Source organism: Scyliorhinus torazame, chromosome 3, assembly GCF_047496885.1.
Source record: "Scyliorhinus torazame isolate Kashiwa2021f chromosome 3, sScyTor2.1, whole genome shotgun sequence".
NCBI classification, from domain to species: Eukaryota; Metazoa; Chordata; class Chondrichthyes; order Carcharhiniformes; family Scyliorhinidae; genus Scyliorhinus; species Scyliorhinus torazame.
The window spans coordinates 183,460,162-183,474,807 of record NC_092709.1 but is presented as its reverse complement, the minus strand read 5'-3'; the positions used below and the strand labels follow the sequence as shown (position 1 = coordinate 183,474,807).

Here is a 14,646-nt window from a genome sequence, read left to right as displayed (position 1 = left end):
AACAATGACTAATCAGACTACAGAAGGGAGATAGATCACTTGGTTGCATGGTGTACCGAAAGCAACCTCTCTCTAAATGTCGGAAAGACCAAGGAACTGATCATCGACTTCAGGAAGGGTAGCGCGACACATACTCCCACCTGCATCAATGGTTCCAAAGTGGAGATGGTCGATAGCTTTAAGTTCCTGGGGGTCACCATCACCAACAGTTTGTCCTGGTCCACTTACGTCGATGCAACAGTCAAGAAAGCCCAACAATGTCTCTACTTCCTACGGAAGCTAAAGAAATTCAGCATGTCTTCATCGACTCTCACAAACGTCTACAGATGTGCCATAGAGAGCATCCTATCCGGCTGCATCACAGCTTGGTATGGCAACTGCTCGGCCCAAGATCGCAAGAAACAGCAGAGTGTGGTGAACTCAGCCCAATGCATCACACGAGCTTGCCATGCTCCCATTGATTCTGTCTACACCTCCTGCTACTTTAGGAAGGCAGACAGTATTGTCAAAGACCCCTCACACCCAGGCTTGACCTCTTCCAGCCCCTTCCATCAGGCAGGTGATACAGAAGTCTGAAGACCCGCACATCCAGGAACAGCTTCTTCCCCACAGCTACTAGACTCCTCAACGACTCTCCCTCAGACTGATCTGTTCCCTGCAAGAACACTATTCACCATGCCCTATGCTGCTCTCCATTTGTCAATGTACTCTGTCGATTATTCTTTTGTCGCCTATGTATGTACTGCGTACGTACCCTTGGCCGCAGAAAAATACTTTTCACTATACTTCGGTACATGTGACAATAAATATCAGTCAATCCTGGGATCCAGCATCCCTCTGACTGCTGTCTTATCTGGGGGTTCCTGCCTCTACCTGATGTGCATCATCAGCAACTGTGTGGTGCTCACCAGAATGTGCCCCAGAAGTCTGTCCACAACAGTTGCCCGCCAAGGTGAGTGTCTCTGTGCTGTTGGTGGGTGGGGATTACAACTGTGATACTTCTGGTGAGACTGGCAGTGCTGACTGCCTCTGTCACCACCTACAGACAGCGTTCAGGAGGGCAGGCTTGAGTCTGCGGCCTACACAGGGGAAGAGGGTGTCCTTCCGCTCCACACTGGCAGTGGGTCCACGTCAGTCTCCCGACCTTGTTTGGGGGGGGGAGGGGGGGGGGGGCGGGGGGGTGCAGGTTTTCTCCGAGCCACCTTGATGGCTGCAGTGAGTGTATGACAGTTGGAGTGCTCAAAAGCAGCCCACTGGGTCGGGACTTGCTCGGTATTCAAACCTTCATGAACGTGGATGAGTGAAACATGTCTCGCCTGTTCTCTCTCTCTCTCGCTCTATACCCCCCAACCCCAACCCCCGGCATTCCCCAATTAAAATGGTTTATGCTGAATATAGGAACATGACTTCTAGGTTCGGGCCCCGGGTGCCATTTTGATTCGGGCCTCTGGTGCCATTTTGGTTAAGGCAAGAAGACTATCTGTCTCCAAGGCAATTTGGGCCTCTGTGTTGTATGTTCCTATAATTCAATGTTATGAAATATCAACACCTCCAAGGAACATGCATTCCTAATATCACTGGCTCAAAACTTTAGAGAATTCCCTACTTAACCCCATCATCATCAAAGAGAAGGTCCACCAGTATTTTCTCAAGTCGACTAGTGATTGCCTATAAATACAATCTTTCCAGCTTTTCTATATTTCCATAGGCTGTCTGAAGTTAGGGGAGCTTCAACTTTAATATTTCTGGTTCAAGCGATCAACTGCACTATCTTGCGCAGATTTAAATTTCAAATTACCCTTTGTTCACAACCTCAATATTGCTGGAGAAGAGCACACCAATTTTCCCAACACTTTTCTATCATCAACATATGATTTGCATTTGTCAATGCATGTTAGGGTGGAGTATGCAACTTCCACTTTCACTTCTAATTGTAAATCTTAGGATTGGTCATAGGAAGAGGAGATAGAATGGAATAATGTCCCGTTTTCCTGGTTCCAGATGTTATGTTGAGAAACTGGTACAAGTCTGAGCTTCCATTTTTTCGTAGTTAATTTGTAGTCATATTTCAGGTTTACATATAAAAGTCACCAGAAAATGGAGGAAAATGATAATAATGTGTCTTATTTAAAGAGAAGGTTTGATATGGGAGGACTGATGTACCGGTTTCACCTATAGACGGACCTTCATTCTCTGTCCATTTGAACAGCTTAAAACCAACCTACACTGTAGATAAACCGTATGTTTATCTTTTGTGTCTTCTGGGTAACCCAGAGTCCATACAATTTAGGAATATTCTATATTATTGCACTATTCCACCTGCCTCATTTTTCATTTTCTTACAAAACATAATTGTAATGAAGAAGTTTACTGATGTACAGGCTAGGCAGTGCAACCAGAATATGGAAGGAAATGGGGACAATCTCAATGATGGTCTGTCTGTACCAGGTACTTTGAAGTTTGTACAAAGAAACAGAGATTGAATTTGGTTTAGGATTCAGATGCTCTGGGTAGCTCCACATCATGTGGTTTTCAGCAGAATTCAACCACTCACATTTAACATGCCAAAGCAAGGCAGTTTTGCAACCGCATTAATAAAGTCTTCTTCTGATGGCATTTTAAATATTTAACATAATAACAATGTGATATTTCTGCTGTGTGTCTGGTAATGTGGTTCAATGCAAACAGCACATTATTTTGAGATGGTGGTGGTAATTAAAAGTGGGAAACATCAATTATGTGAATAATATAAATGCTGTGATCTGTTGAAAGTTCAATTTTGCAGATCAACAATACATGTTTTCAGGAAAATAAATACAAGTGTCCTGACATGATTACTGTTCCATAGATTGTTAAACAATGGCACACACTGGCCTTTGGGGCCTGACATTTTGCTGGTAGTCCCAGGGGTTGAATAGTGGGTGGGCGAGAATATCTACCTACCCAGTAGTCATGTGTCTGACTACCTCCCAGGGGCAGGGGCACTATGTAAATTGGGCAGGCAGTCAAATCCTTTGCTGGGGCATTCAGAAGGGTGTGTGCAGAGGGTGGGGATGGAATAAAAATGAATGTTCAGCCTTGATACAGCCTAAAAATGTTGGATGTGAAGATCCCAATTAAAGGATATCTTGCCGACAATAATGGATGTAAATGGTTGTTGAAAGGAAGCCAGGCTTCTAAGTAGACACATGGCTGTTTGAGTCCGATGTTACAAGCATGTACATTGTGTTTGGGGGAAACTAAGAAGGGATGGTTGAGAATATTGGCAGATCACAATAATTGGCCAGTCCTGCGTATTTTAAAAAGGGATGGTAACAAGAATCCTTTTGTAGCAATTCAATACAGGTTAAATGTTTTTTACATAGAGTGTGGAACGCGCTGCCTGGGGAGATGGTGGGATTTAAGGGGCATCTAGACAAAGATATGAATGGGGTGGGAATGGAAGGGTATGGATCCCATAAGTGCATACGGTTTTAGTTTAGGCAGGTACCATGGTCGGCGCAGGCTTGGAGGGCAGAAGGGCCTGTTCCTGTGCTGTATTGTTCTTTGAAGGCAAACTGATCTCACTATCTTAGGGGGACTGTCCGCTGATGCAAAAAGGCCCTCCCGCATCTCAGGATGTACCCCCTTTCCTTGCTGCCCTTTTGAAGAAGATTTTTTTAAACGTGGCCTGCCCACTCCTGCCTCACTGCCTCCTGCATAACTGTTTTATGAAAATGAAATGAAAATCGCTTATTGTCACAAGTAGGCTTCAAATGAAGTTACTGTGAAAAGCCCCTAGTCGCCACATTCCGGCGCCTGTTCGGGGAGGCTGTTATGGGAATTGAACCGTGCTGCTGGCCTGCCTTGGTCTGCTTTCAAAGCCAGCAATTTAGCCCTGTGCTGAGGGCAGCATGTTATGAAACATTTATTTAAATATAGTGTACTAGCTGCCAATTTCATTCCCGCATCAGCCTTGAGCTCACACCCATAATACGCGATGGTGGTTCCTGCCTAGTTCACTTGCCTCACCTGCCGAAAACACAGTAGGCGTGTCATGTAAAATCTGCAGAATCAATAGAGTCCATAGAATCCCTACAGTGCAGAAGGAGGCCATTCGGCCCATAGAATCTGCACCAACCCTCCGAAAGAGCACCTTACCTAGGCCCACACCCCCGCCCTATACACACAACCCTGTAACCCTACCTAACCTGTACATCTTTGGACACTAAGGGGCAATTTACCATGGTCAATCCACCTAACCTACACATCTTTGGTCTGTGGGAGGAAACCGGGACACCCGCTGGAAACCCACGCAGGCACGGGGAGAATGTGCAAACTCCACACAGACACTGCATACTGCAAAAAATGAAGGCCACTGAGTCACTGCTGAGATGCAGAGGCCGATTTGACAGCCCCTGGTGGCTGTTTTATAGATTCCTAACTGTCCATTTGATCATGTACTTTTTATCCAGGATTGATTCACTTTTTGCCTTGAAAATAAATCAATTTACCTCGAAATGATTTGTACCTAGCTTTAGATAATGGGCTAAAATGGCTTTGGGGAGCTGTAGTGGGATTGTTTTTCGAATCTGTTAGTTTCCAAAAAACATCTAACATATAACTTCACTCATTTCTACTGTTCAAGGACAAGTCCAAATACAAAGGTAGCAGGAAACAAAGACCATAGTTCACCATAAGTGAGGAGCGGCACGGCGGCACAGTGGTTAGCACTGCTGCCTCACAGCACCAGGGACCAAGCTTCAATTCCAGCTTTGGTTGTCTGTCTGTGTGGAGTTTGCATTTTTTACCCGTGTCTGCGTGGGTTTCCTCCGGGTGCTCCGGTTTCCTCCCACAATCCAAAGATGTGCAGGTTAGGTAGATTGACCATGTTAAATTGCCCCTTAGTATTCAGGGATATGTAGGTTAGGTTAAGGGGTGATTGGGCTAGGGTGGGGAAGTGAGCTTGATGGAGTGATCTGTCAGAGGGTCGGTGCAGACTCTATGGGCCGAATGGTCTCCTTCTGCACTGTAGGGATTCTATGATAACTCACTGGGGGCGAGGTTCACCGTCATGGTTGAGCCCTGAGTAAATCTAGCATTGTATGTATGTTAGCATCATTTTCCATTGCAACAAATGTTAAACAGTATACCGCCCTGAAATCATGAACTGAAGAATATTGTCGAGAAAAATAAAATGGACTCAAAAATTCTAAAATATTCACAGGGAACTGAGACAAAGGAATAAACCAGTATACTGAAAAGATTTGGAATGCTTTTAAACTGTACCACATTCTGGTAATTTTTCAGCATTTCAGACTTCGGTCTGAGGTAGTATGTTGGTGGGACAGAGTTTTCATCTCGACAGTACCACTCCTCCAAGACTTTTGTGTCCAGCTGCGCTTCCACAGCAGCATCCAGAATCATTTCAAATTCAGAAGTCTCAACCTCCCCAGGTAAGCGTATGCTACCATATTTTTCACCAAACAATCCCTGTGAAACAACAGAGACATTTGAGTGTTAAAATTGTCATATCAAGACTACAAAAGCTGATTAGATGTCAAGTTCAATCTCATTGCTCACTCTTTACGTTTTTGATAAATTTGCTATCGTGTACTGAAGGACTTTGATCAGCTCTTTATAATGAATGTCTAAAGTTATCCTGCCCATCAGGGTAAAAGGTAACTGAAGCATATTATATAAAGTTAAAGGGCAGCATCATTCAGTCACCGTGCTTTGGCCTTCCTGCAGAGAGGTGTATGCTAATGTTTGGAGGCAAGGGATACTCTTTAAAAAAAGAAGCCGCCATGGATGCAGTTGACAAGGGTGAGTGAATATTGCCTCACTCGTGGCCTGAAAACGGAAGTAGGAAGAAAGACATTTGCCCTTAATTTTCCAACATAGAATCACAATGCATTTCATTCTAAACTTGGTGCACTCACATCCTTCGTACTTTGAGAATCATTTATCTTTCTTGACGCAGGAATGCTCATGTTCCAGGATATAGTATTGTCACATCAATATGCTGATGCTGTGGCCCATAAAATTCAGCAAGCATTTGTTGAAAATACAAGGAATAGCAAAGTTGCATGTTCCCACACACACAAAACAGATGGTGTCCTGGTCATTTAGGTTGCGCGTAACTTCTCTCATATTCATCTTTCCACCATATTTTATGTTTTCTTGCAGGAAAACACTGCACCAAGAATCAGTACATGCAGATGGGGGAATGTGAGAGTTACCAGGCAAGCTGCAAGCCTTGATTCAAAAGGGGAGGTCGATGTAAATTCTGGCCATGAATAACATGGAATTGGAAGGGTGGGGTTGGGGGGGAATGAAGGCACTGGTTTCTCCCATGGTCATCATTTGCTTTTGATTATTTTCTCGCATTCATTCAATCATCTCAACAGTGAATTGAAAATGAGCTTTGAACAGCTTGGTCATAGTGAACACTTTAATTATATATTCAAATAGTGAAAAAAGATTGAATAATGCATTAATGTAGGTTTACATCTGCTGTGGCAAGTCAAAGTTTCGATTCCACAGACGGAACATGTAATTTTCTGAATTAAACCTATAGAATACAAGAAATAGGAGCAAGTGTAGGCCTTTCGACTTGCCTAGATTTAATTACCATTTCCGTTACAGGACTGTCCTATTCAAATTCAGATACATTGAAGCAAAGTTTTGTCACCATCTGTATAGTAATCTGAGAGATTGGATCGCACAATCCTCAGAATCTGTCTGATTTTCATTTCAATTAAATCAATGAGATCTGCTGCACCAGCTTACAGGACAAGTGGTGAGGACAAAGATTTACCCCCTGTAGGGGGCCACTGTGGGCTTTGAGCTTGGGCGGGCCACGTGATGCCCAGCCAGTGGGTGACGGCTGTTTGGGGGGGGGGGGGGTTGGTATGGCACAGGGTGGGTGCAGGTTGATGGGGTGGGGGCACCCATATGGCTGGTGTCATTCTGTAGAGCCAGGGGCCAAGGTGGGTGGTCAGTGGGGTGTGCAGCAAGATGGCTGCCTTGTAGACTGCGGCAATGGCGGTTCATGCCTGGACACCGCCCAAGTACCGTGGGGCTCACCCCAGCCCCATGGCGCGTGCCCCCGTCACTCCCCCTCCCCCGGCCCGGCAGAGGCCGACCCCACCCAGCCTGGCCAGTGTCAGGACCAGCAGCGCACTGTCTCACCTCTTTGTGTCCTACCTCCTCTCTCTCCGTCTTCAGCCACGGCGCTTGGTTCTCGATTTTTAAAAGCACAAGTGAACCTCGCCCTTGGGAATTCCCCCCAGTGTATGGCAGAGAACCTCTGGGGCTTCGGAGAATACTGGATCAGTCCCGCTAATGATATGCCAACGGCATTTACTGTACGTGTGGAGTGGAACGCAATGACACGATTTTGGCGTCAAAACCAATTCTTGGCGTCGGCCGACGGGGAATCCCACCCCATATTCTGCAAATCCATCATGTATGCAAAACTGCAATCAGATGCGCAGTGCGGCGGCACAGTGGTTAGCACTGCAGCCTCAAAGCGCCAGTGACCCGGGTTCAATTCCGGCTTTGGGTGACTGTTTGGAGTTTGCACGTTCTCCCTGTGTCTGCGTTGGTTTCCTCCGGGTGCTCAGGTTTCCTCCCACAGTCCAAAGATGCACAGTTAGGTGGACTGGCCAAGATCAATTATGGGGTTAGGGCGGGGGAGTGGACCTTGGTAGAGTGCTCTTTTGGAGGGTTGGTGCAGACTTGATGGGCCCAATGGCCTTCTTCTACACTGTTGGGATTCTATGTAATTGGCCTTACCCATGATAAAAATTATTGCATTCTACAAACATTCCACTGGATGGCAGTCTAACTAGACCTTGTAACTGGTGCACTTCATCTGCCTAACCAATGCCATTTTCTGCTGGAACATGAAAAATGTAGATTGAAGTGCATGCAAAGGCCGGTGAAATGCAATTATTTATGTACAGTGCAATGAGAATCTCCAGGAGCTGGAGAGCATCATCCATCAAACTAGATGTACATAGCAGGGATCAATGAAGGCCAATTGTTCTGTCAGGAAAGTCCAATATGATTATTTATGACCTTTGTTCTGTCTGATGAAATTCCAGTAAAGATTTAATAGTTTAAGGTATATAAGCCAGAATGCCTGAAATTGTTCAAATGCCTAACAAACCAAGCATGCCAGACTTAAGCATTTTATACCGTGTGACAGGGAGAAATTCATACTGTGACACCTTAACCTGTTGGCCATGTATTAAATGAACTCTTGTGTAGAAGCTGAAATTAGGTTTGAAGAGACAGCTTAAATCCCAGCAGCAAATTCAAAATCAAAGATATGATAATTATTACAATTACCCATTGGATTTTAAGAATATTTTTCTTTAACCAATTGGGTGACTGTTCTTCCATGTTGCAGATACCGAGCTTCATGTTCCTGGAAAGTGATCATAGAATTTACAGTGCAGGAGGTCATTTGGCCCATCAAGTCTGCACCGGCCCTTGGAAAGAACACCCTACCTAAGCTCACACCTCCACCCTATCCCCGTAACCCCACCTAACCTTTTTTTGGACAATTTATCATGGGCAATTCACCTAACCTGCCCATCTTTGGATTGTGGGAAAAACCGGAGCACCCGAAGGAAAGCCACGCAGACACGGGGAGAACGTGCAGACTCTGCACAGACAGTGACCCAAGCCGGGAATCAAACCTTGGACTCTGGAGCTGTGAAGCCACTATGCTAACCACTGTGCTACCGTGCTGCCCAAGCTTACCGTGATGGGTAACTTAGGCTAATAAGTGGGGCACATGAGTAGCCCTTCAACTCAGTAAGCTGCAAGATTGAAATCGGGTTTGTTCACTAACTATTGACCCTTGAATAAGATTGAATATATTTAATCGGGGGAGACATGTTGGCATTGTTACTGGACTAATAATCCAGACACCGAGGGTAATGCTCTGGGGAGCCGGGTTCAAATCCCACCACTGCAGATGGTTAAATTTGAATTCAATAAAAATCTGGAATTAAAAGTCGAATGATGATGACAAAACCATTGTCGACTGTCGTAAAATCCCATCTGGTTCACTAATGTCCTTTTAGGGAAGGAAATCTGCCATCCTTACGTGGTCTGGCCTACACGTGACTCCAGACTCACAGCAATGAAGACTCACAGCAGACTCACTCTGAAATGCCCTCATGGATGGGCAATAAATGCTGACCCAGCCAACGAAGCCCACTTCCCGTGAACGAATAAAGAGAAAAAATAAATATGCACCAAATATTTCATAATCAGTTATTGAAAATGCTTAATCATTCATGTTAATAAAACAGTCTTCAACTTAGAATCATAGAATCCCTACGGTGCAGAAGGAGACCATTCCGCCCATCGAGTCTACACCGACCCTCCAAAAGAGCACCCTAATCTAGGCTCACGACCCCACCCTATCCCCGTAACTTCAAATGCAAAAACCAAAGAAATATTTATACTTGATTAGACACAGAGGGAGTGCAAGGCTCTCACAGTCAATGTTGTGTGCAGTCAGTATGTACCTCACCTCACTTGCCCTTGTTTTACGTGTGCATCACTTCGGTGATACTGGGAAGAAAAAAGGTACAGAGGTGGAAACCAACGGAACATGGCAACTCAGCGCGTGGGCAACAGGCAGCTAAATGGCTCGTGGGTCACACTCAGAAACCAGATGGGCCACATGTGGCCCTCGGGCTGCAGGTAGCCCACCGCTGCGCCAGGAACATTGAGACTGATCAGTCATCCCTGTCATGTGCTAATAATGACTTAATTCAGCAGACCAGCCAAAGAGGAGTTCAGTCCACTGGCAAAGGCTTAATTAATGTTGTATGGTTGAATGCTGTCTCAGGAAGTGGTCTAGAGGCTTGTATGGTTGAACTACAACTGTTTATTAATAACACATACGTTATGTACAGGATACAATCCTGACTAGGTGCTATCTTCATGCTGACTTCTATGAGACTCACCAGTACAATCTACTGCACCCATGTGATTATCTACAACATGTGGATGGTACTGTTTCCCCAGTGCCACATTAACTGTTACAGTCCTGAACACCCTAATACTATAATTAACAGAGAGGAAGTGCTCATGGAAACACTTTGGCTGGGATTCTCCCTTCCGGGGACTATGTCCCACGCCGGCGGGAAATCCGGCGCCAATGACTGCAGCGTCAACGGGCCCCCAAGGTGAGGAATTCTCACCTGTCTAGGGGGCTAGGTGGATGGCAGAGTGGCTGGTGCCGCTCTGACCGGTGCCGAAGGGACTGCGCAAGTTCGCGCATGCGCAGAACGGCAGTCATGATCTTGCGCATGCGCGGATCTGCCGCCGTGATTCCGCGCACGCGCAGTCTGTCTGTCTTATTTTGGCGCATGCGCGGGGGGTTCTCTTCTCCTACAGGGGCCCACGCGGAAGGAAGAAGTGCCCCCACGGAACAGGCCCGCACGCAGATCGGTGGGCCCCGATCACAGGCCAGGCCACCGTGGGGGCCCTACCCCCCCCGGTGTCGGATCCCCCTGCGCCCCCCCAAGGACCCCCAGGCCGACTTACCTGCCAGGTCCCACCGTGTGGGACCATACGTAACTCACGCCGGCGTGACGGGCCAAAAATGGACGGCTGCTCGTCATCAGAGCCCGGAGAATCGCTGAGGGAGCCGCTGCCAACAGCCCCTGACCGGCGTGGCGGGAATTCCGGGGCCGGAGAATACAGCAGCCGACCTGGCGGGGGGTCGGAGAATCCCGCCCTTTGTCATGGCTGAGGGAAGTAAACGGGAGTAATGCGTGAAGTGAGCTTCTCAGATTATTTCCATTTTTCTTAGACTGAAAAAAAACTATGAGCAATGAGTGCATTTGAACTTGTGGTCTCCCACTTGGTAATTAAATATGAATGCAGGATTATCATTAATGGACCTTGACTGGTTTTGAATAACAGGTGAATAATGTTAATGACAGCTAGTTTTCAGATAAACACTGCTACAAAAACCTCTTCTGGGCATTAATTGTTGCAATGCTATTCTATTCAAAAGATTACAGAACTGCCTCCATTTTGGATTAAATGATAAACAATGGGTGTGGAAGGGCAGAGCATGGCATGGGAGGGACATGAGGGGATATGGGTATGTGCAGAAGGGTGGGCTTGGCATGAGGGCATGAGGTGGCAAGGAGAGTGAGGGGGGTGGCAAGGGTGAGGGAGGGGGCTTTGTGTTTTTATTTTCACTAGGACAATGTCCACCTCAGCACCCAGCATCCTGGAGTACAATGTGGATAAGTGTGAGGTTACTTACTTTGGAAGCAAAAACAGGAAGGCAGATTACACCTGAATGGTTGTAAATTGGGAGAGTGGAGTGTGTAGCAGGACCTGGTGTCCTTGTGCACCAGACGCAGAAGGTAAGCATGCAGGTGCAGCAGGCAGTAAAGAAGGCTAATGGTATGTTGGCCTTCATTGCGAGTGGTTTCAAATACAGAAGCAGGGATGTGTTGCTGCAATTGTACAGGGCCTTGAATATTGTGTGCAGTTTTGGTCTCCTTCTCTGAGGAAGGATGTTCTTGCTCTCGAGGGAGTGCAGCGAAGGTTTACCAGACTAATTCTAGGGATGGCGGGGATGTCATATGAGGAGAGATTGACTAGGTTGGGATTGTTCTCGCCTGAGTTCAGAAGAATGAGGGGGGAATCTCAAAGAGACTTATGAAATTCGAACAGGACTAGACAGGGTAGATGCAGGGAAGATGTTCCCAATGTTGGGTGTGTCCAGAACCAGGGGTCACAGTCTGAGAATTCGGGGTAAACCATTTCGGACAGAGATGAGGAGACATTTCTTCACCCAAAGAGTGATGAGCCTGTGGGATTCATTACCACAGGAAGTAGTTGATGCTAAAACATTGAATATATTCAAGAGGCGGCTAGATATAGTCCTTGGGGCGAATGGGATCAAAGGCTATGGGGAGAAAGCAGGATTAGGCTATTGATTTGAATGTTCAGCCATGATCATGATAAATGGCGAAGCAGGCTCGAAGGGCCAAAAGGCCTCCTCCTGCTCCTATCTTCTCTGTATCTATGTATACCCTGTGGCAGCCTCCACACTTCTTCCCAGGTTGGCTGACCCAATTCCATTTGCACCCGGATCCCATAAGGATCCAATGAAGATCCCATCTTTGCAGCATTTTCTGGGCATGCTGAACCTGAAATTTTCACAACTCCTGTACCCATCTTGAGGAGGAAAATCCAGGACTCAGTGGGCCCGATTCTCCCATAAAATTTCAAAGTTAATTTGTGGCGTGTTTTTCAGGGAGTTTCCCTTTGGCTCTTCCGGCGGGTTCCCACCACTATTCAATGACACTTAGTCACTTTTTTGGGCCCTGGGGAGTTTCTCACCCGCTTAGCCAACACTTAGAATTGTTTTTAGCACTGGGAGCTGAACTCAGAGATTGTGCCGCCATTTTGAAAGGGTGCCCCGATCTTTAAGTAAGTGTGTGGGTCCCCTCCACCCATGGGCAATGTCACCCCCCACACACATGGACACTGCCCCACACACCCCAAGTGAGGACAGCCCGCCATGGGGTCCCTGGAGGTCCCAATCTTCAGTCTCCCCCCCCCCCACCGAGGCCCCTTTAAAGCATCCCCTTCCTTCTAGGACCCCCACCCATCCAACCTCCCCGAGGCCCCTACTTACAAGCCCAGCACTCCCCCACCCTTCGAACCCCCCCTCCACCATCATTTTATTGGCATGGCGCCCTCACCCCCTGGCCCTTGGCAGTGCCACCCTCGCACTTGGAAACCTTTGCATAGCCACCCTGGTACACAGGCAGTGCTCCTGCTGGCTTGACAGTGCCATCCAAGCACCTTGACAGTGCCAGGGTGGTAGTGCCAAGGTGCCAGCTGGGCAGTGCCAAGGTGCCCGCATTCCAGGAAGAAGATCAGGGAACCACCCTGCACTCATCCTGACCACCCAGAGGTCTCCAGTGGCTCGGGTGCCATTCCACCTGGTGCACCTTTGGACCAGCACTGATCGGCGTCCGGCTGTACCCTCCCTGGGGAGGTCGAAGAATCAAGGGAGGTCGCTGGATTCTGCGCAGGTAGGTCGTAAGTAGGTTTACAACCTACTTCCGCGAGTGTGATTCGGTCACGCCCATCTTGCGGGGCTTCGGAGAATCCCGGGAGGCGCAGAGTCTGTCGAGAGGCTCGCTGCAGCCCTTTCCTGGCATTCTCCGGCCGTGTTGCACTCAAGAGAGAATGCAACGCGGCAGAAGATTCACGCCCAGTGTGTTTATTCCAGGCTGGAATTTTCCCATGACCAGTCACTCTAGCCCTGAAAATACCAACTTAAGAAGGAAAAAAACTTAAGGCTGGATTCTCCCATCCCACCCGTCGCAGGAACTCCAAGGGCGTCCTTTGACCTCTAGCAGGATTCTCTAGTCGCCGGGCGGACATGGCAGGAGAATCCCGCCCTTAGCAAAATTACTCAATTCCAGGGGATCTGAGCATTATTGCAAGTGCAATAATATTTGCAAACTACAGTGATGGTGTATTGTGTGTCGGTCTTCACAGTGGTAGACACAAATAACATGCCGATAATTGTGGGCAAGGAAGCTATGGCAGGTGAGGACACAGAAATGATCATTATCACTAAGGAGGTAGTGATAGACAAGCTAATGGAGCTAAAAGTAGACAAGTTTCCTGGCCCTGATGGAATGCATCCCAGGGTACCAAAACAGGTAGCGGGGGAAATAGCAAATGAGCTCGGGGTAATTTACCAAAATTCACTGGACTCTGGGGCAATTACGACAGATTGAAAAACAGCAAATGGGACGCCACTGTTTAAAAAAACAGGGTAGTACGGCAGCACAGTGGCTAGCACATTTGCTTCACAGCTCCAGGGTCCCAGGTTCGATTCCCGGCTTGCGTCATTGTCTGTGCGGAGTCTGCACGTTCTTCCCGTGTCTGCGTGGGTTTCCTCCGGGTACTCTGGTTTCCTCCCACAGTCCAAAGATGTGCACGTTAGGTGGATTGGCGATGCTAAATTGTCCTTCGTGTCCAAAAAAGGTTGGGTGGGGTTACTGGGTTACGGGGACAGGGTGAGGTGTCGTCTTGGGTAGGGTGCTCTCTCCAAGGGCCGATGCAGACTCGATGGGCCAAATGGCCTCCTTCTGCACTGTAAATTCTATGAAAAAAGGAGTAGACAAAAGGCGGGTAACTATAGACCGGTTAGTTTAAGTTCAGAGTGGGGAAAATGCTTGAATCTGTCATCAAGGAAGAAATAGCGAGACATCTAGATCAAAATTTTGGGGCGGCATGGTGGCACAATGGTTAGCACTGCTGCCTTACAGCTCCAGGGACCCGGGTTCAATTCCGGCCTCGTGTGACTGTCTGTGTGGAGTTTGCACTTTCTCCCCATGTCTGTGTGGGTTTCCTCCGGGTGCTTCGGTTTCCTCCCACAGTTCAAAGATGTGTAGGTTAGGTGGATAGGCCATGCTAAATTTAGTGTCCAAAAAGGTTGGGTAGGGCTACTGGGATAGGGTGGAGGTGTGGGCTTAAGCATGGTGCTCTTTCCAAGGGCCGGTGCAGACTTCATGGGCCAAATGGTTTTCTTCTGCAGCGTAAATTCCATGATTCTATGAAATTGTCCCATTGGGCAGACACAGC

The 14,646-nt window shown here is 47.4% G+C and overlaps 1 protein-coding gene across 1 annotated transcript in view; it reads right to left on the bottom strand.

Annotated features, from left to right (window-relative positions):
- Positions 1-14,646, bottom strand: part of nwd2 (NACHT and WD repeat domain containing 2) — a 241,164-nt gene that overhangs the window by 90,619 nt on the left and 135,899 nt on the right. The window contains exon 4 of the mRNA XM_072496551.1: positions 5,269-5,472. Within this exon, the coding sequence (XP_072352652.1) occupies positions 5,269-5,472 (204 nt within the window). The remainder of the gene's footprint in view (positions 1-5,268; positions 5,473-14,646) is intronic.